Source organism: Triplophysa dalaica, chromosome 1 (genome assembly GCF_015846415.1).
Source record: "Triplophysa dalaica isolate WHDGS20190420 chromosome 1, ASM1584641v1, whole genome shotgun sequence".
NCBI lineage: Eukaryota > Metazoa > Chordata > Actinopteri > Cypriniformes > Nemacheilidae > Triplophysa > Triplophysa dalaica.
In genome coordinates, this window is record NC_079542.1 from 22,945,948 (window position 1) to 22,970,092 (window position 24,145).

General features: G+C 38.1%; 2 protein-coding genes across 2 annotated transcripts in view; one reads left to right on the forward strand and one right to left on the reverse strand.

Annotated features, from left to right (window-relative positions):
* Positions 1-403: 403 nt before the first annotated feature.
* On the forward strand, positions 404-12,197 carry trappc14 (trafficking protein particle complex subunit 14). Its single transcript, XM_056746266.1, is given in 11 exon segments — positions 404-1,060; positions 1,984-2,079; positions 2,319-2,448; positions 2,532-2,618; positions 3,438-3,558; positions 5,005-5,152; positions 5,309-5,543; positions 7,144-7,280; positions 7,398-7,544; positions 7,546-7,598; positions 7,710-12,197. Coding segments are annotated over 11 exon segments (1,797 nt in total). The 5' UTR covers positions 404-571; the 3' UTR covers positions 7,864-12,197.
* A 155-nt stretch (positions 12,198-12,352) lies between these two features.
* The window catches only part of zanl (zonadhesin, like), a 38,125-nt gene continuing 26,332 nt past the window's right edge, over positions 12,353-24,145 (reverse strand). Inside the window, 29 exon segments of the mRNA XM_056742625.1 lie at positions 12,353-12,957; positions 13,120-13,169; positions 13,279-13,369; positions 13,537-13,680; positions 13,850-13,985; positions 14,098-14,300; positions 15,018-15,148; positions 15,278-15,439; positions 15,712-15,913; positions 16,031-16,160; positions 16,307-16,554; positions 16,774-16,918; positions 17,036-17,244; positions 17,409-17,680; positions 17,894-18,021; positions 18,214-18,378; positions 18,551-18,792; positions 19,053-19,197; positions 19,931-20,133; positions 20,566-20,742; positions 21,198-21,292; positions 21,597-21,705; positions 21,846-22,023; positions 22,106-22,353; positions 22,860-23,001; positions 23,121-23,323; positions 23,434-23,603; positions 23,700-23,807; positions 23,926-24,069. Coding sequence (XP_056598603.1) covers positions 12,881-12,957; positions 13,120-13,169; positions 13,279-13,369; positions 13,537-13,680; positions 13,850-13,985; positions 14,098-14,300; positions 15,018-15,148; positions 15,278-15,439; positions 15,712-15,913; positions 16,031-16,160; positions 16,307-16,554; positions 16,774-16,918; positions 17,036-17,244; positions 17,409-17,680; positions 17,894-18,021; positions 18,214-18,378; positions 18,551-18,792; positions 19,053-19,197; positions 19,931-20,133; positions 20,566-20,742; positions 21,198-21,292; positions 21,597-21,705; positions 21,846-22,023; positions 22,106-22,353; positions 22,860-23,001; positions 23,121-23,323; positions 23,434-23,603; positions 23,700-23,807; positions 23,926-24,069 — 4,657 coding nt within the window. The 3' untranslated portion in view covers positions 12,353-12,880.

Below are 24,145 nucleotides of genomic sequence, written 5' to 3' on the forward strand. Positions count from 1 at the left end.
AGCATACCACAAGCACTTCCCACAATGCATAAGTATCTTTAAGATTAACTTTACACTGCAGTAAAATGTGGACTTTGATAGTCTCTACATCAACTCTGGTACTTGTTTATTAACTGAATAAAATGCATCTACTTCTGTTAAATATTATTGTGTGAATTTATTTATTCTTTATTATTTTCGTTTTACCATACAAAAGAACTTATTGCTTTTATATACTCTATATGATATATTAATTATCATTAAAATACATATAAAATAATTAATAGTAGCTTAGTTGTACCAAACTTGACAGCGAGGCAATCGTTGTTTACCTTTTTCGACAAGCGACTATTCTCGCCTGCTCATTATACCGCTCTACTCCATCTTTACTCGATGATTATGCCTGTCATATAGCGCACTTGAATGTATTTGTGTGCGTGAACTGGTGTTGCACAGAAATGGGGAAAAAGTATGAAAGCTGTTTTTATCATATCTTGGCAACCGTAAGCTGAAAGGTAAAACGGGTCGCTTTTACTCTAAAGACATTTTAGTATTAACCGGATCCCGTCGCTCACCGTGTGCCTGCGGTGTGATGGTCATGGTGTTAATGATGGAATCGCAATGTGAATACTTTATGTATTTCCCCGCCGTTCCCATCTCGGACCTGTCGGACCCGGCTAGATATCGCATACTTCCCCGTCGTAGCCACCTCTATCTCGGGGAAACCGTGCGCTTTCTTTTGGTGTTGCGCTCTCAGAACGTCGCATCCTGCACTGCGGCGGCTGATGCGAGCGGGTCGGAGCATCACTCCAGTCGCTCTTGGAGGGAGCTGGCCAGATCTCTCTGCGCCGTGGCCAGCGTTTGCCCCGGCGATAACCGACAGCGGACACAGCCTTTGTATCACGACTACCACAGCAGCGGGGACGAGTGTGTGGAGGATACGGACGATGATGATGCTGCGGAGGTGGGCTGCACAGGTAGAGGGGGCCCTCGCTGCCGGGGCTTCCGGGATTGCAAGCCGCTTCTCATTCATAACAACCCGGGCAACGGCGTGAGGGAATTCCGCAAGGCTCCCGTGCAGGTGCTTAAATCAACGTTATTACATTTATAATGTGCAGTTAAGGTTGACTGCGCGGGGAATGCAAATGAATTTTACTTCAACAAGGAAGTGTTGACATTTCCTGTGTAATTCTTGTAAGTCTTTACTGGCTGTTTCTAGCCATGCAGAATAGTCATATGTATTCCGAACATAGGCTATCTGGTGTCAATCAAGTATCTGCAACCTATTTCTGTCATCTGCAGTTGATAAATAACATCTGGAAAATCAAATTGGATCAATTTACATAGTCCCTTTCACACAGTAAATTATTTAATAATCTATGAGAGTGACAGCTCAACAAGGGGTCATTTAAAGTGATAGTTCACCCAAAAATGAAAATTCTGTCATCAGTTTCTCTTTTGCCATTTCAAACCTTTAGGACTTTCTTCCGCAGAACAGAAAACATGATATTTTGAAGAAAGTGGGTGGACCACTATTGTATGGACACAAAACCAATGCAAGAAAATGGGGGACAGTTAACAAAATTCTTTAAAATATCTTGTTTTGTGTTCTGCAGAAGAAAGAAATTCATTCAGGTTTGAAACGACATTTTAATATACATTTTTGACTTTTCACTTTAATCGCAGCTGTGTTTCTCCTTCTGAAGAGATTTTTAACCAGTAAAACACTGAGAGTAGTTACTGAAGTTTTATTAATAAGGAAGACAAAGATTCAAAATTTATGAAAATAGATGAATACTGAGATGACTGAACATATCCTGTAGTTCAGCGGAAAGAGCATGGCTCTACTAATGCTAAGGTCATGGGATCGATCCTAGGGATTGCACATACCAAGAACAAATGTTCAGTATAATGCATTGTAAGTCGCTTTGGATAAAAGCGTCTGCAAAATGAAGAAATTTAATGTAATGTCTCCATTTTGGCGTGTTTCTCTGTGTGACTCAGTCTCCTTTGGATGAGCCGGTGGTTTTAACCGATGAGGTCATTTTCCCTCTTACTGTGTCCCTGGATAAGCTCCCTGTCAACACTCTTAAAGTAAAGGTATGAGTAACATATGTTTGTGTGTGCATGTTTTCATATCATAGTCTGTGTTGACTGTTACAGTTCTATCATCACGTGCTTTATTTGATACCGATATATTAGGTGCAGGTAATTGCTTGCTGACTTGTACATGTTTGGCTGTGATCTTGATGAAATATAACACCAATGCACACACACCACAATGTCACATCACCATGCATTGTTTGTTAATATGTGTATGAATGTTTGCCTTAATGCAGATTATAGTGACTGTGTGGAAGCAAGAAGAGGAGAAAGCTGAGATCCAAGAACATGGCTACCTCACCATCCTGCAACAGAAGAGCCCCTGCCAAACATTTCGCCAGGACCTGAACACCTTCAAAGCTCAGGGTGAGCAGTTGTCACTTTAATTTTTGAAATGTCATGTGTTTATAGTTTTTAAATGTAATATTAAGAGCTTGTTTTTTTAACAGTCAGCACCACGCTCAATGTGCTGCCTCCCCCCACAGTGAAGTGTCAGCAAATGACTGTTTCAGGCAGACACTTAACTGTGCTCAAAGGTAACATCATTTCTTGTTTTTATCTCTGCCTCAAATGTTGTTAGACTGCCCTGTATATTGCTAGTCCAAATGCAGGAGTTTAAATTATTAATGTAGTTGTGATTCTTATTGGTCTGAAATGACTCTGCTTCATAATAACAAAAAAAGAAAGAATACTTCTGTGTGAGTAGGTGTGTAAATGTGTTTGAGCATCCTTTAAGTTTGTTATAATGGCTCCTTAGTTTTTTTTAAAAAATGTGAGTGAAGATGGATTCATAAAGGGCATCACAATGTTGTCGCAACTAAACATTTCCAAAATGAAAGGTTTTGCTTACATAATATATATGTACTGTGTATATAATATTTACATGTGTTTTTTTATTTGTATATTCTTATATATTCTTCTTATATTCTTATATTTTATATAAATATTTAATATATACCTATGTATTGTTTTCTTATTGTATACATGGATGTGTGTGTGTGTGTGTATTTATATATACATAATTATTATTCACTGTAAACGCAGATATATAAAACAAAAACTTTTACTTTTCACCTTTATGTAATTACTGTATATATGCATTTATATAGATTTTGCAAATACTTGAACATTTAACAGTTTCGAGCTGCTTAATCTCTGTGATGGATAAAAGACGTCAAAAGTGTCTCAAACTTGTGGATCAGTACATTGCTACATCCTTGTGGTATGACATCTACTGTCTATCTAGATGTTCTGCAGGGGTTTAGCATGAACTTTCAGTTAGATTTTTGCAGCTTCCTGTGTGTTCAGATGTGAGACGTCCTGTTTATGTGTGCTTGAACACCTGACTGTTTCAGTGTTAAACGGGAGTTCTCAGGAGGAAGTGAGTGTCCGTGACGTCAAGATACTTCCCAACTTCAACGCCTCTTACTTACCAATGATGCCAGATGGTTCTGTGCTGCTGGTGGACAATGTCTGGTAAGATAATATGGTTTTATGTGGGACCTCATGTACTTGTGAATGTTATTACAGTGAGATTCCTCAAACATTATGGTGAAGTATTAAATATCTTTTTATGTGTTATTGGTGTGTCTTGTAAAAATGCAAAAATTCAAGTCTCGGAACAAAATATACATTCTATCTACCAGACCTGCCTGAAACACCTCGTGTAACCACACCTCCACAAATCTACATCAGCTCGTGGTAGGATTTGACTAACTGTGCATTCAGACCACCACCATCGAGAGCATCGAAGTCATTTTCAATGTGAGCCGGCAGCAGGCAGCGGCATGTATTGGCCGTTGAGGGGGTCAAGGAGAGTTGAAATCAGGTCAACTTTATGGTAATGAGCTGTGACGCGATTTGGCAGCAACCAATCAGAACGTAGAAATCCACCGCTTTATAGGATTCTTTATAGGATTCCAGAGAACGCAGGCCTGTAAACTTTGGTCTACGTCAGAGCGAAAGGGCGTCCATTAATCTTTCTACAGCGTTGTTGGCAGAGCGGCCAGAGCGATTTTTGACGCTGAAGACGGCGGCGGTCTGAACGCACAGTAAGACAAAATGTATACGCAAGTAAGGAGGGGTACCTCTGAGTACAATTTGTTTGGAACCTGATGTTCCAAATATGCTAAGATGCGTTACATTTCCGTCACAAGCTTGTTATATTGGACCAATCGCTACGCACCGGTTAACTGGCCAATCATAGCACACCACCCTTTTCAGAGCGATGACCTTTTAAAAAATCCACGCGTTTCAGAGAGGCAGGGCAAACAGAAGATACAAACATGCACAGTATGCGGAAAATACAGTGTTTGAACCTTACATCGTGTATACACATTACATGACATCTAAAACAAACGATGATATTCGTTTTAGCCGTGTTATATGACCACTTTAAACCCTATTGATATTTCTTTATTGTAATTGGTCTGATTACTTGCATATAATTCACGCTGAATTGTAATGGTTTTATCTTCTTTTAACTATTTTGATATGTATTTATATTGGAATTTACAATGCACAGTGACATGTACTGACTATTGAGGGAAGTTGACTAAAAGCAATACACATGCTCAATGTCATGACCGCATCAAATCAGGTGTATGATTACATTCACATGAAACAATATTCAAGTCATATTAAAAACACTGTTCTTTTGTGCCCTACATGCATTTCTATTTTCCTAAGCAAACACATTCTGTTATCTGCGCTGGTCTGTAGAGGAAGTAAAGTGATGCATATCTGTTACACTGAAGATTTTGCCCTTTGACGCAAGCATTGATGTTTTAAAATAGACCATCATAAATAATTCAAAAAATATCTTGGTACTGTATTTAGAATGTTTTTACATCTTAACAAGTGTATGTGTATATAAATGTCAAGGTTTGTATATGTTGGCTTGTTTTTCTTTGATCTTCAAAGTCATCAGTCAGGAGAAGTTGCCATGGCATCATTCTATAGGATGGACAGCGAGTCTAGCCATCTTCCCAGCACGCTCAGCGCTCTAGAAGAGCAAAACTTTCTTTTCCAACTGCAGCTCAGCAACCAGCCACAAGATGATTCAAATGAGGTGGGCCGACATTCATACACACTGCCATTATGTGATACGGTTTTGTGTAGATATAGAGGACACACAGCATTTCTCTCCTAATTTGTGAAAATTCTAAATCTTGTAAATTTAATCATATTAAATGTATAATGTAAGAAATGGCTCTGATTCCCGCAGGGACTGGAGGTGCCATTGGTAGCGGTTTTACAGTGGTCCACTCCTAAACTGCCCTTTACCAATTCCATCTACACTCACTATAGTCTCCCCAGCGTGAGACTGGACCGGCCTCGCTTTATCATGACTGCAAGCTGTCCCAGTGCCGTCAAGGCCCGCGAGCATTTCCGGGTCCGGTACACCCTCCTCAACAACCTGCAGGACTTTTTGGCTGTCCGACTAGTCTGGACACCTGAAGGTGAGGAATGGGCAAAGAAAAATGATTGCGGATTTAAGAACACATGGATATATGATGTATGATGTACACAAAGACGGATGCAGAGATATGTACATGAATGGATGATGTGTTTGATGAGGGTGGAGAGAGTTAAGTGGATCACAGTTAACAATAGTGGCACGAAGCCAAGAAACCATAGAAATAAGGTTGAAATGAAAAGGGTGTTGTTAGGAAATAAAAAACGAAAATGAAATACAATTCACAGCCAGGCGGAATATATTTCTTTAACATTCACAGAAACAGTTAAAAAAAATTATGATAGCAAGGACAAAGGAACTAGGAAGGAAATTTCATTATTTTGTTCTTAAAGGGTGTGGTTCTTGCTTGTAGATGACAGTACAGGATTAAAACTGATATAACCTCATACACAGCTGTAATATAACTGTGTAGATTGCAGATGGGTTATTGTCAGGCTTGGCACATTAGGGATATACAAGTAAATAACGGCACAAGAAAGAAAGCCATACTAGTTTGAAATAAGAAGAGGGTGAGTAAATGATGACAGAATTTTCATTTTGGGGTAAACTATCACTTTAACAGCATTGCAAGTGAAAGATAATTTTTTTTTCACATTTGTATTTTAGATAACACTTTCTCTATAGACGTTTTTAGCGGCAAAAATGTTATGTGGGCCAAAAGTAACTTCCAGTAGACCTCTTCAAAGAATCAATAACTGTTGAGTAGTTTTTATTTTGTTTTATAAAAATAATATACACAAAAAAATTGTTACATCATAACCAAACACGAGGCACGGGCCAGACACGTCAAATTTGTATTTTAAACTGTCTCCTTATCTTATGCCAATTCACAACAGTAAGCTTATAATAATGATTTATAATTATACATTTCTGTGGTTATGTTATTCATGTGAACAGAAATAAGTGGAGTCGTCTGCCTAACGTTGCCTGCCAAGTCTCCGTTTTTTCCAGCTAGTATTAATGGCCATTGGGCTGGTTTTGTCACGCAGATTTGGCAACCCAGAATTTTTGCAGAGGAGCAGTGCAAAGCACAACCTATATAAACAAAACTGCAACTAAATTGTAATATTATATTTCAGAGAAAATTCTGAAATAGTGGCAAAAAATACATATTCTAGCTATAAATATCTTACATCAAAGCTACTTTAACACTGTTCTCTGAAATACGTTATTCTCATTGGCGAAAATGTATTTTGTGGTCAGATATTGTGGCATAATGACCGCTAAACTGTGTACTTTATTACCGCCACAAAATTTGATAAGGCGCTCATATGACTCTTATTTCTCTTCCTTCAGGGCAAATGTTTTAAAATCAATATCAATCAATATTTCTCATCCATTTATTTATGTATTTGGTAAGGAGATAATGTACAGTCAGCCAGTCCTTATGGATAGTAAGTGGAGAGGTAGTGAGCCGGAGGGTAGTGCCGGAGGGTAGTGAGATTTGGGTCAGATTCCAATCTTCTGCACAATCATCCCATCTGTGTCTGGAACACATATGCTAACCACCAGATCTCAAATCAACAGCTATTTTAGATCTCTATCTATAAACTTATGTTTTTTTGATGTAATCTCTTCATCAGCTCGTGGGCAGAAAGATGACCCAGCAGTAAATGCAGTGGTGTGTCATTCTCCTCTCAGTAACCTCGGTTATTGTCGGAAAGGCAGTACCCTCTCCATCAGCGTGGCTTTCCAGATACTCAGAGCAGGTCTTTTTGAGGTAAAAAGTGTCTGTTTTAATGGACAAACTTTGCCTTTAACAAAAAATGTAGGTTGTTTTAAAAAAACTACTGGATGTACACATCTAAATACTATCCAATCAATCCTCTGTCTTTAGTTAAGTCAGCACATGAAGCTGAAACTGCAGTTCACAGCATCCGTCTCCAACCCTCCTCCTGATGCCCGTCCTTTGTCTCGCAAGAACAGCCCGTCCAGCCCATCGGTCAGAGACATTCTGGATCGACATCAGGCCAGTCTAAGTCTAGGGCCGCTCTCAGTCCTTCTCGCACCAGCAACCGTCCAAGTTCCACCTCACTAGGTAAAGAGTCGCAGAGCATCAGATTTCACACGATTTGACATCCTCTTCTTTCACTGTGTTTTTGTGTATGATGAGTTCATGTATTCAGCACTAATTGATTCATGATCATAGGACTGGCAGTGTTATGGAGCGCAGGGCCATAACCCCTCCCGTGGGCTCTCCTGTCGGTCGACCGTTGTACCTCCCGCCAGACCGGAACATTCTGTCTCTCGACAAAATTGCCAAGCGTGAGTGCAAGGTGCTGGTACTTGATCCCCACACCTAAATCCCCACACAAATATGCATAGAGAGAGGCAGAGGTGGTATTCTTGAACGTTGTCATGAAGTAGTGGTTTGTCACGTAATATGATTTTGTGTTGTGTATCTTTTTACTTGCATTATTTGTTTACATGCTGTAACGTGGTTCTTTTAAAGATTTCAATGCAAAATATCTGCAGCTATACTGTTTTTGACATTCTTTTCTGAAAGAATGACTGAAGACACATGTCACAGGGGTAATGTAGGAAATTACACTGAAGTTAGATTTTGAAACTTTTACTTGTAAAAAAGTTTTAACCTTTTCTGCATTCAAGTTAAAATGATTCTGATGCCGTTTTGAAAGGGGAGAGAAAAATGCTTGGTCACACACTATTGTGTTTCTGTCATGTTTTGCAACCTAGTATTGGATGAATGTCCTTAAACAAATAATTATTGGAATGCCAGCATTTCCCCACCCATATTTGATCTTCTTTTGCATTCCGATAATTATTTGCTTTACTTGTGAACATGCTTTTATTGTTTTTCCTAATTACTTGAATGGTGGTTTGCAATGTTGTGTCTATGAGCGGCCTACATTTACTCTGGAATTGTTTTGAACAATCCATGTATGCTGTTTTGCGTTAGTTCACATTTCTTCGCTTGTTTTGTTAAATTCTGTGCACATAGGAGCCATTTCGACTGCTGTTTTAAGTCATTCCAATAGGTCTCCTGTCTAACGCAAACCACAGCTTTCCAATATTCACACATCCTTACTCATTAGTTACACATAACTTATTTCATATTTATTGTATATAAATTATTTTACCGATGGTCTACACATTACAGTTTTTAAATGATAACCACACACAAACTTTCAATGCCTTATAGCAGGCAAATGAAGTCAGTTGTATTTTCCAAAGGTGGAGCTTGTGTTATTTGCACATGCCATTTGATTTATGCTCATCTTTTTTAATGACTTGGTAATATAATGCACACATCACATTCGATGATGGCTTAAAGGGATAGTCCACCTAAAAAGAAAAATTCTGTCATGAATAACTCATGCACAAGTTGTTCCAAACCTGTACATTTCTTTGTTCTGTGGAACACAAATATTAATATTTGTATGAATGTTAGCAACTGAGATTTCTGGGGCACCATTGACTACCGTAGTACAAAAATATTGTTGTATTTTTTTGTTTGTTCTGATAAACACAAAAGAAGATATTTGGAAGAATATGGGAAAACAAACATCTCTGGGGCACCTTTGACTACCATTTTTAACTTCTCCATAAATCTCAGTTGCTAACATTCATACAAATATCTTTCTTTGTCAAAACCCAAAAAATGTATACAGGTTTGGAAACAACTTGAGGGTGAGAATTTCAAGACTGATTTTTTATTTTTGGGTGGAGCATCCAAAATTTGGGATGTACTGTATACGGCTTCAGTGCCATGTGATTACAGTGCAATGCTGCCCACTCAAGTACTATTGATTTCTGTTCATTCACATTGAACATCAATATTTTACAGAGAGCTGTAATCTACAAGTCCTTTGCTTATACTGATAACCAATAATCAGCCGACATAGACCATTACAATGTTTACATATCTGTGCACACTTGCAGAGAGTGTTTTTGCTCTGACCATTCACTACTGAATAGTCCTCTGCACTGAATCTTGCACAGGGTTAATCTTGAAATTCGTATTTAAAGGAATAGTTTATTCTAAACTAAAAATGCTGTAAATATTTACTCACCCCGTGTAGAACACAAAATGAGAAATGTTCTGGAATTTTCACACATTTTCAGTTTTAAGCAGGATTATCAGCAAACAGTGAAGGCTTGAGACATATTGTGAAATGTTGTTATTTGTCCTCTATGAAGCTTAAGGGGATATTTCAGAGGCAAAACAAAATTTCCCTATGTTTACTCACCCTCAAGGCATCCTTGAATAAGACTTTCTTCTTGAAGAATAATGTAGTCAGATGTATAAAAGCTACCACGTATCATTTTTCTTCCAATCGGCAGAATGGGAGTGAAGGGGGGAACTTTTTGGAAGTTCCAAAAAGTGCATCCATCGATCAAAGAATTTGCTCGACACGGCTCCGTCACTGTCATTTGTCGGAAAAATAAGCCTCTGGTTTATGCACAGCAGTGGGATAACGGAAGCTAGACATTATCGTTATTAGCGTTGTCAAAATGGATATTTCTCTCAAACTCCATTCTACCGATTGGAAGAAAATTGATACGTGGTATTATAACTCTGACTGCATTGTTCTTCACGTAGAAAGTCAAATTCAGTCAGGATGCTTTGAGGGTGAGTAGATGGGGAAATTTCATTCTGCCTCTGAAATATCCCTTTAATAGACAGTCACCATTGTTGTGACTATTTTGTTTTCACCAGGAAAAATTCCAGGATCACCCTCGATATACAAATCTGTATATCTTTGTAGTGATAAACACAGAGAACGATATTTGGAAGAATGCTTGTAACCAAACAGTTTTTGGCCTCCATTGACTACCATAGTCGGAAAAATTACAATGGTAGTCATAAGTGTCTCAGAACTGTTTTGCTTTCCTATTTTCCTATCTTCTTTTGTGTTTAACAGAACAAAGAAATTTATAAAGCTCATTTTCTTACTATGGTAATCAATGGTGGCCAAGAGCTGTTTGATTATAAGCATTATTTCAAATATCTTGCTCTCTGTTGATCAGTACAAATAAGGTCATACAGATATGGAACAACTCGGGCAGGAGTAAATGATGACAGAATTTTCATTTTTGGGCGAACTATTCCTTTGAGGTCGGTGTCAAAATATGCAGATATAGTTTTAATGTCAACACTGTGATGTATCTTTGTTAAATTCTCGCTTCTGCTTGTACTATCCATATTTGCAACGGGTCCGTTCTTGAGTATATAATTGTACCTGTTTAAATTTGTTTTGAAGAAAGGCTTCTTGACACAATTAGACTCTGTACTGAAGAAGGAAAAGTTTTTAAATTATTTTATTTTTGCTTTCCAAGGTATCAAATGATTACATTTTATTGTTCATAACATTTATGTTCATTTTGTTGCGCTCATGTTTTTGCCAAGCGGTTGATGTCCTTAGGGCAACATCTTGACCCTGGGACAACATTTAAATTAACGAATCAGATTTCAGAAATCAATTCTCAGTTTATTATAAATTTAATCTTCCAACCAGGATTAGGTGCTCCTAGACCAGGTCTATTCAATTGGCGGCCCGCGGCCCGAACCCGGTCCTCGATGATATCTGTTCCGGCCCTTCAAGCATAGTGTGAAAAAGAATCTCTAGAATAAATTAGTTCAGTCGGGAACTGCTTTGGCATCTTAACAACAACATTATCTTATGCACCGATGTTGTTGTTGTGCAGTTTAAAATACAAAATCAGCATGTTTAAATGTAGGTGTCTTATAGGGCAATAATGTAAAAAGACAACATACTGGCTCCCATGTTAGGGCCTTTGATTGAATCGCGGAATCCAGGCAAATTGTGCATTTACTTTAGAAATATTCAAATGGTGTTTAAATATGTAATCTGCAATTGTTTTGCGTGTGCTGGTGGAGCCTTTCAGAGAACACGCGCACAATTATGCTACTGTTCCTGTTTCATGTGAGAATTAAAAAAGCAACTGTCAAACACCCTTTGCGGCGACCCGTCAAAATAAAGGTCCGGTTTACCACAACATCCCTCTTGATTTTTACTAGGTATATTATTTACTTTGTGCTTTAGTAGACTAAATCAAATGTGCTAGTTACATTATAAAAATAACTTTTTAAAAATTAGAACTTTTTTTACTTATATTTAAGTAGATTTAAAAACAACTATTTAATTTTTATTTTTCCCTGTATGGTTCAACGTATCTACTGATAAGTGAATACTTTAGTATACTGAACTATTATATTATGTGGGCAAATATAGTACTTTTGATTGGGGAAGGACGCAAAACAGAGAATTCAGAAAAATTAAAACATAATTTATTTCTCATTGTTGTTATTATCCCTTATATTGCAACCCATATCCCTCCAGCCCCTCGTTTGGGATGCTTTTCATGAATCGGCCCCCATGACAAACTAATTGAATAGCCCTGTTTTAGACAGGGCTCTGATTTTCCCTCTGATTTTAGTGGTAAGTTATGGTTAGTGTTAGGGTTTTGTGTGGGTTTAGGTTTTATTTACAAAATGTGTTGCTCTGAGGACATCAACCATTTGGCAAAATCAGGTCGAGCCCATTTTGTTGATTTAGCACTTTATTTCATTTTCTAATTTAATGTTTTTCAAAAGAAGAGGCATGTTCAAAAGTCCATTTGTTTTTTTAAATAAAAATGTGAAACTTTTGAACTTGTGTGTTCCCACCTCTTGACAAATTCAAGCTTTGTGCCTATTAATACCCTGGGGTTATTAGAATTTGTTTAGAAGTTTCCAAAACTATTAAAAGATTTGGGTTGTTTTTATGTATAAGAATTGTTAAGCCAGTTTGTTTCATACTGAGCTTGTATTGTATGATTGACATTATTAAAGTGCCAAGAACTTTTCTTAGGGAATTTTATTTTGGCACTCCTTAGTCATCTCGAAAACTGATGAAGCAAGACAATGTTCATTTTTTTCTTCCATGTAATGGCCTGAATGAATGCTGTGATTACATCACTGTTTAAACTCACAAGTGTTCATAGATGATATGATTCTATGAGATGAGAGTGTGTGGTGTTGATTATTGGATAGTTGCACTTGAACAAAAAAGGTTTAATAAATGCAGTCAGGGCATAAGATGTCTTCTTTATTTGTTTCTTAATCACAGAAAATATAAGTTATTTTTAGATAGTCACATACATGTAATCATTATATTTATTCACCCAATCATGACACAATTCACATAAAAAATTACAAAAAAGTCTAGAAATAAATTACAGAACCTAAACAATATTAACAGAAAATTAGGATTTTCCTGTTACTGCACATAAAGACATCAATAAATATAGATAAAAAAGGTTAGCATATTCGGCAAATCAATGTCGAAAACATCTTCAAAATGATGTCGATGTTAGCACACCTTTGTCAGTCTGCTGGTTTTTATCGGAATCCAAGTTTTCATACGGATGATCTGTGAAAGAATTCAGAAATAGTATAAATATATTGTAGATCTCCTGTAAATTCTGTTGGGCGGATTTTGCTCTCTTCTCTATTTTTACTCTCTGATCGCCTGGGTTCTCTTAAAATATATGGTTCATATGCATTCTAAACAGAAGGGAAAATAATCACATACCTGTTTTCTTCAGCTCAAGTTTCTTTGAATCGGAACTCCTCTTTTTGTGGCTGTTAAAAATGTTACCAATATGTTTAATATATTTGCCTCAGTAATAAAACTGTGGTTTCATTGTAGATTCATGGTTAAAACAGATGTTATTTTTTAAATGGCATTTACCTGCATCTCTTGCAAATGCAAGCAGTCGCTGTGATTATAAGGATGATGCCAAGTGGAACAAAGACTCCAATCAAAATAATACTTGTTTTATCTATTAAACAACAGACATTAAAAATGTGTTATTACATTATATTAATAGATCATAAACATACATGTGCATGCTCTTACTGAGCTGAATGTTTCCATAACTGTTTTTGCAGTACATTTTCAAGAAGTTTTACTGAAGATAATCTGATTACGTTTTTTAGCATTACTTACCTAAGCCGTCATCAGAGGGGGTTTTAAAGATTTCACAGTCTTTGCCCTCAAAACCCTCGGCACAATTGCAGATGTACCCAGAATCATCTGATGTCTCAACACAGGTTCCGTCATTTAGACAGGGTGAACTCAAACATGGACTCACTGAGAGAAAAGACAAAACCACATTGAGTAATTTGATAGATCCTAAATGTAGTGTACTTATTTAAAGTTTACCTTGTCCTTCATCTGTTGAGAGCACCATCATCCCCACAATCATGCGTTATCACATTTGTGATAACATTAAGAGTGTTAATCATAATGTAGTCCTTACCTTTATAACAGTCACGTTTGGTATCAAACACAGAGCAGATCTCCATGTCTCCACAGGCATTTGGTTGGCACACAGCACCAGTGGCGGTACATTCACAACTCTGTGAACAATCCTCTGTCACAAACGTCTCCATCAGCTGTGTGTAAAAAATGATGGAGAAAGATGATCAGCGAGTGCAATTTCTTCCATCCTTTGGAGACTTTCTTATCTTCTAATCTGTTGTATTGTACATGCATGGAAAGGCTCACCGTATAGTAGCGGCCAAGGTATGTGCATCCGCACTGGTTGAAAGGCACACAGTCGTTTTCGCTCAGAGTAAAGCCCGGAGCGCACTGACATCCCTCCACACAAACTGTCTGTTCACACACTGAGGGGGCTGCCAGGTCTGCACAGGATGCCGGGCATGGTGTCATGCAGGTGGAATAGTTGCTGTTCGGCCCACATTCTAGAGCTAAAGTAGACACACACAAACACAAGTCTTACATACTCTTTCCTTACATATTTTATTTCAATTAATTTAATTCAATTCGTTTTTTGTGTTTTAGTTATGCATGAACAGATTTCATTTGAAAATGTTTAATGATTAGGGTTAGTTTTTGATGCCTAGTCGACACCAACAAGTCATTATTAAGATTTCAAAATAAACATTACTGTTTCTCATCGCATTTAAACAAATCTTATTTTAATTATACAATCTACATAGTTTTGCACCTTTATACCCGTCATGATTTTTAAACCATTCTTAGGGCTGTTTACCTGTTTATTGTAAGGGAAACAGTTAAACCCTTAATGTGTTTTGACAATTGTGTAATGTATTTCAATTTTTTCCTTGTGAGCAATTTCAGAAAAATCTGAGACTAAGTTCTCAGAAACTAAGAACATAACTAAGAACTGAGCGATGAAAGATAAACCTCCGCGCAATACATTTTTCCGCTAGGATCGAGTGATATTTGATATCCAGTGGCATACATTTAATTCATTTCATTTGAATAATTTAATGAATGTGGGTTATAAAGTTTTATCTCAGTTTTAATTTCATTTAAAATTGACAATAAAAAAAATCCCAAAAAATAAATATGTAGCTAGACTGTGTTATATTACTTTAAACTAGATAAGTCAAACAAGTGGTGTAAATGATGTGAATGATGTGTAAATGAGTATGTCATACCACATCCAAGCTGCTGTCGCCATGGTGCCAGTTTGACCCCCTCATCTTGGCAAGCTCGAGCGTAGACAGCGTAATTTTCACACCGGAGCACTTCACTGCCCTGCTCTGCGCACAGGTCAAACAAGCAATCCCTGCAACAAATGCATGTGAAATTTACACACTGGACATACACCCTCTCCTCAATTACGTTATTCCCTGTCTTTCATTATCACACAGTTAATATCAGAGGAGATAAAAGCATAAGAACTGGTATTACTCACTCTTCAAACAAGTCTGGAGGAATCATAGCATTACAAGCAGCAAAAGGACCTGTGGGGTCACTGAGGGCCCTGCATTGTTTATTCCCATTCAGTTCAGCCAGCTGAGCTTCAGTGCAGCCTGTCGTCTCAAAACCTGAATCTGGATCTGCCTCCACTTCACGCCTAAAAGATAGCATTTAGGGAAAGGAGATTGAAGTAATATCGTAAGTAACCTAAATTTAATTTGAAATAATTTAGTAGAGAAAAATCTATGTGCTCATTTTCTAACAATGAAATTTAAATGAAAAATGTTGTAACATAGTGACGGAAAAACAGCAAGCAAGTACCCAGCAAACATGGGAACTTTAAAAGAGGTTAACATAATACTAGGCTGCATTTTGTAACATGTATTTCATACAGTAACTGTGTAAACAGCATTTGTAAATCTCCCTTACTTGTGCAGATGCACCACTTTTGGTATGGATGTAGTTTGAATGCGCATCTCTTGTTTATCATTCACTCTCCAGCTGTTTCCAAACTCATTGAGGTTGCGGACAATTGTCCCATCTGGTTTTGTGTACTCATTATTGGTGCGTCCATCATAATTTCCACACAATCCAAGCACACGGGATTTGTACATACTGGGCAGAGTCACCACTTAGGGGAAGGGACACCGAAAAAGAAACAGAGAGTTGAAACAAATGCAATCTTAGTGTGAAAATACTTGACAGCAGCAATGTTTATCGATGCCCTGTGCTTATGTGCATCCCCTACCTGCTTGGGTATTGCCATCAAAGCGCACAGAAAGGCCGAAGTCAGTTGAGAGCGTAACAAAGCGAGACTTTGTTTTTATGCTAATGCCCCGTGTAGGAGAGTAGGGTGGGGAAATCTGTTCACCGTTGATCTAATGGAGGAAAACAGTGCAAGACAATCAAGCTACAGCCGTTATCCATCAATAAAAAAATTCTAAACTGTAAGAGATTTCATGCAAGCATTTTTTGGTTTGGTTTGTCATAAAGCTATTTAAATTGAATCCCTTGACTCCCTCACCAGCACTTTCTTCTTCTGCAACATGCGAACAGTAATGCCATACACCTCCACATAGACCTCATGCAGGAGGGACACCCGACTCAGACCTCCTCGCCGCTGATTTTTGCCACGGACAGTGAAAGGTGTGAGATTGCTGAGTGGATTGTTGCTTTGGGTTAATACATAGGTATATGGTCCTTGATAATGGTGATTAAATTTGTCAAAGGTGCGATAGTGAGGGTCTCCAGCAATATTGCAGTCATCGAATTCTATGAAAAGTGAAAATAATACTGAGTTAGCCACTGTCTATCGTAATAAAAAATAAAACAAAATATAAGAAGCCACTGCTAAACTATTACAAAGAATATAATGCATATCATATAATACAAACATGCATAAAGACAAAAAAGTAGGAATTTTTTTATTTATTCTCTGACAAAACTAATATAATATTTGTGCTTGTTCTGAATATTTGTAATCACGCTCACTTTCAGGTTTGCAGTAGAGGTCTCCATCACTGTCCAAACCACAGATCGAGTTCTCGTCACATTCGAATTGCTTACAGGACAGCACCCCTCCAAGGTTGCAGCTGCACTGCTCGCTGCAGTACTCAGATAGCCACGAATCTCCCACCTGAAATATGAAAATGCCATTAATGCAACTTCTTATGATGTAGAAGATGATTTTGTATAGATTTCATAATTTGAATTGGCTAAAAGTTTTGATTAAATGTTATTTTTTCCCGCTTACATCATGATATTCTCCATTTCTGTCAACACATCCACAGCTTGCTAGTGGGACACACTTGCCATCACTTAACACAAAACCCGCATCACACTGACAGCCTTCGACACAGCTGTTGGGCGGCAACGGGCAGAATATGGGAAAGAGATCAGCACAAGTGGGTGGACATGGCACCGCACAGTCAGAATAGTGACTGTTTGAAGGGCATGGGAGAGCTGCAAACACACAAGAGAGAAAGATTTTTTTAAAGCTTGGTTATGTCAACATTATCTTTTCCCTCCCTTTTTATCCTAGCCATCATAGCCAGACTGTTCCGTCTCATGTCACCCAGCTCTATCGTTCTCATTACATTTCTTTCTCATCTGCCTCTTTCACTTACGGCAGTAGGTGTTGTTCCTCCAGCTGATCGTGACTCCGGCGCTTTGACAGGCCTGTGCGTACGCCTCAACATTATCGCAAAGCGTGGACTGCATGCCATCGTATTCACACATGTCATAAATGCAGTTGCCTAGGAAGGCCTCTGGAGGAATGAGAGAGTGACAGGGCTTGAAGCGATCGGACAGGATTGGCTCTGCACACTGTGACTTGTAGATTTCATCGTCGTCCTCATCACAGTTGGGATTGAGATCAGGTCGTGGATCAGGTTGGCAGCTATGGATGGAGGAAAGAGAATGTCAACTAGTCTACAATAGACAAAGTTTGTTTGTAATGCATTCAAGTTATTCATTTGATCCATTTCTGTGTTTATTTTAAATCAAGCCCATGACTTGTTAGTGTAATGGTTTATCAGCTAAGGTACATAAACATATTTATATATTGAACCTAGTTGATGCTGGTGTGTTTTATTATTTTTCTGGTACATACCCAGGATCGCTATCTCCTTCCGCCTTCCAGCTGTTACCAAGCTCTATAACATCTTTGGCGGGATTGCCATTGGGCATCAAATAATCGTCAGAGGAATCTCCGTTGTAGTTACCGCACATACCACACACCTTTAGTGGGAAAGTAAAGAGACAGGAAAAATGTGTATTAAAGTCTGTGTTATGGGTAGAAGAACATATTTTTGGAAATTTACCTTAATGCTTTCGAGCTACAGAAACAAAAGGTAATAGTCTGGATATATCAGACTCTGTATATAGTACAACAATCAATGAGGATGAGCATATACGTGTCCAGTTTAATACCTTGTTGAAATAGTCTCCAGGCACTGTGATTTCGATGTGGTGCACGCCATCAAACTTGACAACCAGACCAAAGTCAGTGTCAAGCACGATGTTTACTCCACTAGTAAACACTCGTGCTTTGGCCTGAGTGATGTCATAGGGGGTCTTTATCCTACGTTCATTAAGCTGGAAGAGAACATTTAGCCCATGAATCAACCCTTTTTGTTTTTTTATTTAGTACTTTTCATTTCACATGATCCAATCTTTCTCAATGTACATGTCTTATCAGCGGAAGGCATGCAAATGCAGGATGGTTAAATACACTCCATCTCTTCCTCTTTAAATACTGAGGACTTACCAATACTCTGCCACTCTTGCTGAGAGTTATGTTGGCATTGGGCAGGTAGACAGTCACAGAGCGGACATACGAAGCTTCCGGCAGGCCGCGTTCTTCGTTCTTAGCAACTATGGTGAAAGGCGTCACCATGGAGCTATTGCATATCGCCACAAGTGTGTAAGTGCAGGTACCCATGTAGGTGTGCATAATGCCATCAAAGGTGTAGTAGTGAGGATCACCAGCGATGTGACAAATGCCCACTCCTGCACATAAGAGATGTGGCAAGGTAAGAGAAATAAGCACTATTCTTTTTCATACTACAATGTGTATTGATTAGAGCAATTATAATGGTTTCTAGCAAGTTATATACTTTCTCATTTTCAGTTATTCTCACACTAGTTTAAATAAATATGCAAAGATATAATGAAGCTGTTCATTACAGTTTATTGATGATAATTGAGTGTTGTCTATTTGTTTCAGGCATATTATTTCATTTCACTTGCTTTCTCTTAAAAATGTGTACCTGTGTTCACGCAGCCCAGTTGACCTTCATTGACCTTACATTCCTGAGCAGGACCACATTCCCATGCCTCACAAGTCACAGTATTGAAAGGTGAACACACACAGCGCTCTGTGCAGTCATCTTTGGTGAACCAGCTGTCCCCAACCTGAAAAACACATATCGCATGTTAGTACAATAAAGGCAAAGAGAACACATTTAAACACCGAACATTTAAAACTGAATACATTTAAACAATCATGCATGCAGTTATTATAACTTTATTTCAAGTGTTTTTTATAAGATTTAAACATTGTGTAGCCTATAGGATGTCCCATGTACTAGTTTATGTGCACCTATGCAATTAAAACCCATGCAAACATAAAAAAAAAAAAAAAAGATAGCTGTCCACTGTAGTCTCTATGCCCTAAAGGGTTAAAAAGATGTTGAAGTGCCAAATGTTTATATAAACAAAAGTATATCAAGGGTAATGAAAACATTTAAAAAACAAAAATATTTAACAATTGAATAGTTGTGAAATTAATTGAGATTTTCTGATTATTTTTGCAGTCTGAGCAGTTTTGAGATATTGAGATCCAAGGTTATTGCATTCCGTTTGACTTTACAGATAAAACTTTTATGTTTTCTAAAATATTGGCAAAATGTAAAGATACAACTTCACGAAATGTAAATATGTTGTCACAGAGTAAGACTTTGTGTATAACCCAATTTTTCAACAAAAATGTCAGAACATTATAATTCCAAGGAGACAAAATGTCTCCAAGCGATATGCACATTTCATTCACAAAGTGTCATTTTTTGCATCTTTGGTTTACTAGTATAAAAATGTCACCAAATAGACTCCCCACGATAAAATAACTATCATTAATTTGCAAACTTACAGGTCTGTAGTTGTTGTCTATGTCAGTGCAGCCACACTCGCCGAAGGCCACACATTTATCTCCACTGAGTACTAAACCAGTGTCACACACACATCCCTCAACACAAGGCTCAGAACAGTTGCCTTGAGATCCAGGGTCCTGACAACTAGCCGGGCACGCTGAACCGCATGGCTCATAGTGACTACCAGCCAGACACTTAATAGCTGGGATAAACACAAAAGATGGAAGGGTGTTAAATGAGCCAGGTTTGAAGCGGAGGCAATGAAAGGAAAATGAATGGATAGAGCGAGAAAATAATAGACAGGGAAATAGGCAGGAAATAGAGGAGCATGGGAAGGAGAGAGACAAAAGTACAAATCTTTAAAGACATCCATTAGTAAAACAAAAGAGACACAGAGGGTTCATTTTACGCTCTAATTGAAGAGGGAGCATTGTAAGCACTACAAAGACTGGGTTTTAAAAAGGTTACCAGGATTCGATAATTGTGGGCCACAACAAACAAACACACACATACTTCAAATGTCCTCAACTATGTTTTGCTATTTGCACCATAATTGTGAGGACTTTTTCGGATATTTAGCCCATGCACGTATAGTCAAACCTGAACAGAAGCACATGCATTCTCAAACACTTACGGCAGAAGGTGTTATTTCTCCAGTTAATTGGCACTCCAGCTACAGCACACAAGTCAGCATAGCTTTCAATAGCTTGGCACAGCGCCACCGCACTGCCGCCGGTGCCACACTGATCAAACACACAGTTCTCAAAGTAAGGGTTGGGAGGCACCACTGCGTGACATGGCTCGAAGATTCCTGGGAAAGAAAAAAGCCTTTATGATGAGCAAACAGGTGTTATAGGTCATAAAACAGCCAGTTAGTCTAAAAAACTAAGAAGGGAAAGCAAATAAACAGATGTGCAGGGATATTCCAAGATCACAATTATGCATAAGGATTTGCCACAATGCCATTGCCATTACCATTGGAATTTTTTATGATGTGGGTATCATGAGGTTATTGGTAATATAATCAACCAAAATCATTAGACTCAAAACCGCTCAAATAAATGAAATGAAAAGCTACATTCATAGAGAACGATAAAACATCAAAAAGCAAAGAAAAGGTGACACTAAAGCTAAATTCTGTATGATTATATACTGCCACTGACTTCAAGGATTTATCCTTGATTTAAAATCTTGTGAGGAAGGAATGAAACGAACAAAGAAATTTGAAATGCTATGACATCATTCTTTTTTCAAAGAAAGCCTTACCTTGGGGGTCAGTGATCATGCCACAGCTGGTAGGTTTCTGTGCTTCGTTCTGGATTTTATCATCACATTCAATGTCTCCGCCACCATGAGAACAACTGTGGTAAAGAAGAGTATACACACTCTTAAAACAGATGATGATTTTCACACATTCTTTGTGTTTTCCTCTTTAGCACATTATGTGTTATTATGAACACAAGTGTTAAAAGTACTAACACAAAACACGTTCCCCAGGAAATAACACAGAGATGTGTTCAGGTATGGTCAAAATATGTTTTTTTTTAACAGAAATGTTTTCAAAAAGCATAAATTAATCTTTAATAAGTAAAACTATTCTTATTTCTCTATATTCACCTGTATTTTTTTCAATTTATGCCCTATATAAGAACAAGTTATTCATACTTAGGTCTGTCATCAGGCACCTGCCAGCTTTCTCCAAGTTCATTGGTGCTGTCGGTTGGTTTACCATCTGACTTGATGTTGTCATCATTTGGATTACCATTATAGTTTCCTATCAAAAATATTAGCAATTTTTAAGTTTAAGAATGAAAAACGGACAAAAATTCTGAATCTGACATTAAACTATGTGGTTGGTAGTATGGTTGTGTATATACGTACATACAGTTCCAAAAAATTTTGAAAAGTTCTTACCACAAAGTCCACATAACATCCCGCTGTAAGAGGAAGGAAGTGTAACATCAGCATGATGATTTCCATCAAAGCGGACACGTAATCCAAACTCTGTGTTCAACACCACAAATTTGCCACTGAGGAAGATCGTAACTTCATTATGAAGTTTGACAGGCACAGTGACCTGAACTCCATTCACCTACAGGAAAATACAAATAAGTGAATGCGTTATTGTTGTCATTTGTTACTCGGCTCTCACAAATGTTAGAAATGTCCCTTACCTGAACTGTACGGCCCTTGCCCAAAATGAGCTTCATATCGTAGACATGGATGAGAACAGATCTTACGTAAGACACTTTCTTATTATTGTCTCTGTGCTCGTTCTGTGTCTCAACAGAAAAGTAAGGCAAGCTGGAGGTCTCATTACAAGGCTTTGTGAGAGTGTAGGAGCAGGCGCCCATGAAATGATGTACTTTCTTATCAAAGGAAGTGTAATGAGGGTCACCAGAGACCGAACAAATGCCTGTATCTAAGATTAAGATAAAAACAGAAAGATACTATTCAGAAAGATTAGCCCCATATCTTGTCCTCCTGATTAACAAATATGTGCAGACAGTATATGTGTAAGTTTATGCATGATGTGATAAGATATGTAAACTGACGGACCACTACGTGTAATTTTACTGAAAGATACTGGTGTTTTGTTTACCAAGAGGTTTGCAGCCATTTTTGGAAAAAAATTGGAGGTAAATTAAACAAGAGTGACATACCTGGGGGTGGTTTTGTAGTAGTAGGTGTAGTTGTTGTGGATTGCGGTGTTGAAGGTTTAGGTGTTGATGGACTTGCTGTTGTTGGTTTAGGTGTTGTGTGTTGTGGTGTTGGTGGTTTAGGTGTTGATGGTGTAGGTGTGGCTGTCAGGGATGTCAAAAGGTAACTGTGAGTTTACGTATGATGTGATAAAGTAAGATGAGAAAATCCGAAGTACAGCATATGTAAAATTGTATAATGTATGTTTTAAAATAGTGTCATTATTACCAAGAGGTTTGCAGCCATAGTCTCCATCCTGAAGTTGGCAGATCTCAGTAGGCAAACAGCTGGTGTTATAACACTGAATTACTCCTCCACCCTCACATGAACACTTCTGTGTACAGCCCTCAAGATACCAGTTATCATTCACCTAAATGTGCAAAATATGATCAAACACATCAAAAAACATATTATCAAGAAGTAATACAAATGAAATAAAAATGAAATAATATGAATGTTTAAAGGTGCAATCATTGTAATTAAACTCACGGGGTGGTAAGAGCCCGAGGAGTCGACACAGCCGCAGTCTTTAAGAGGCACACATTTGTCATCACTTAAGATGAAGCCAGCGTTACATTCACAGCCTTCTACACACTTCTCACTACAGCCTGGTGGTCCATTGATACCCAGACATGTCTCTGGACACGAGCTCACACAGATAGAGTAATGACTGTTTGGGGGGCATACCAGAGCTGGAGAAAATTGAGGAAAAAGAACACAATTATGCCCATACAATGTTTTAAATAGATATAAAAAGACTTTCTATACTTTCAGCTGTGTGATATAAGAGATGAAGACTCACGGCAGAAGTCTGGCTCCCTCCATTGATGGACAGGTGCACCTGCACTCAGGCAAGAATCAGTGTAAGCTTGAAGCTGATCACAAAGCATCTGCTGCTGTCCCTGATAACGGCACATATCAAACACACAATTCTGGAAGAAAGGCTGTGGATCCACCACCTTTATACAGTCCCTGTGAGGAGAGATTGTGACAGAATGTGTACAATGGTTAAACTCTGAAAGATCTTGTTAGCTCATGTTTGAAACGGTATAAACACTTAAGTCTAACCTGAATGGGCCATTGTTGTCAATTATTTTGCCACAGTTCTCTGGGTTTGACACAAGATCCTCCAGCTCAGGATCACAGGGTGGGTCAGGCCCAGTGCCAGGCTTACACCTGAAAAAAACAACACTGATTTTGAATTCATCGTCAGGGCATATGGAATTGAACGTATTCCTAAAACATCGCTTTTACTCTAAAGTTGATCAAATGAAGAGGCGAGAAAGCTACTGACGTTTTGTCCTCATCTTCATCAGTTTGCCAGCTGTTTCCAAACTGATCTGAGCTGTCGGTTAGAGAGCCGTCTGGCTTAGTGAAGTCATTATTGGGGTTTCCATCATAGTCACCGCACAGGCCACACATCTGATCGTAGTAGGAACTGAAAAATTGGTACAAAGAGAAAGAGATTAAAATATATATAATCCTCCTGAGATGTTCTTTGATGTGCTACCATG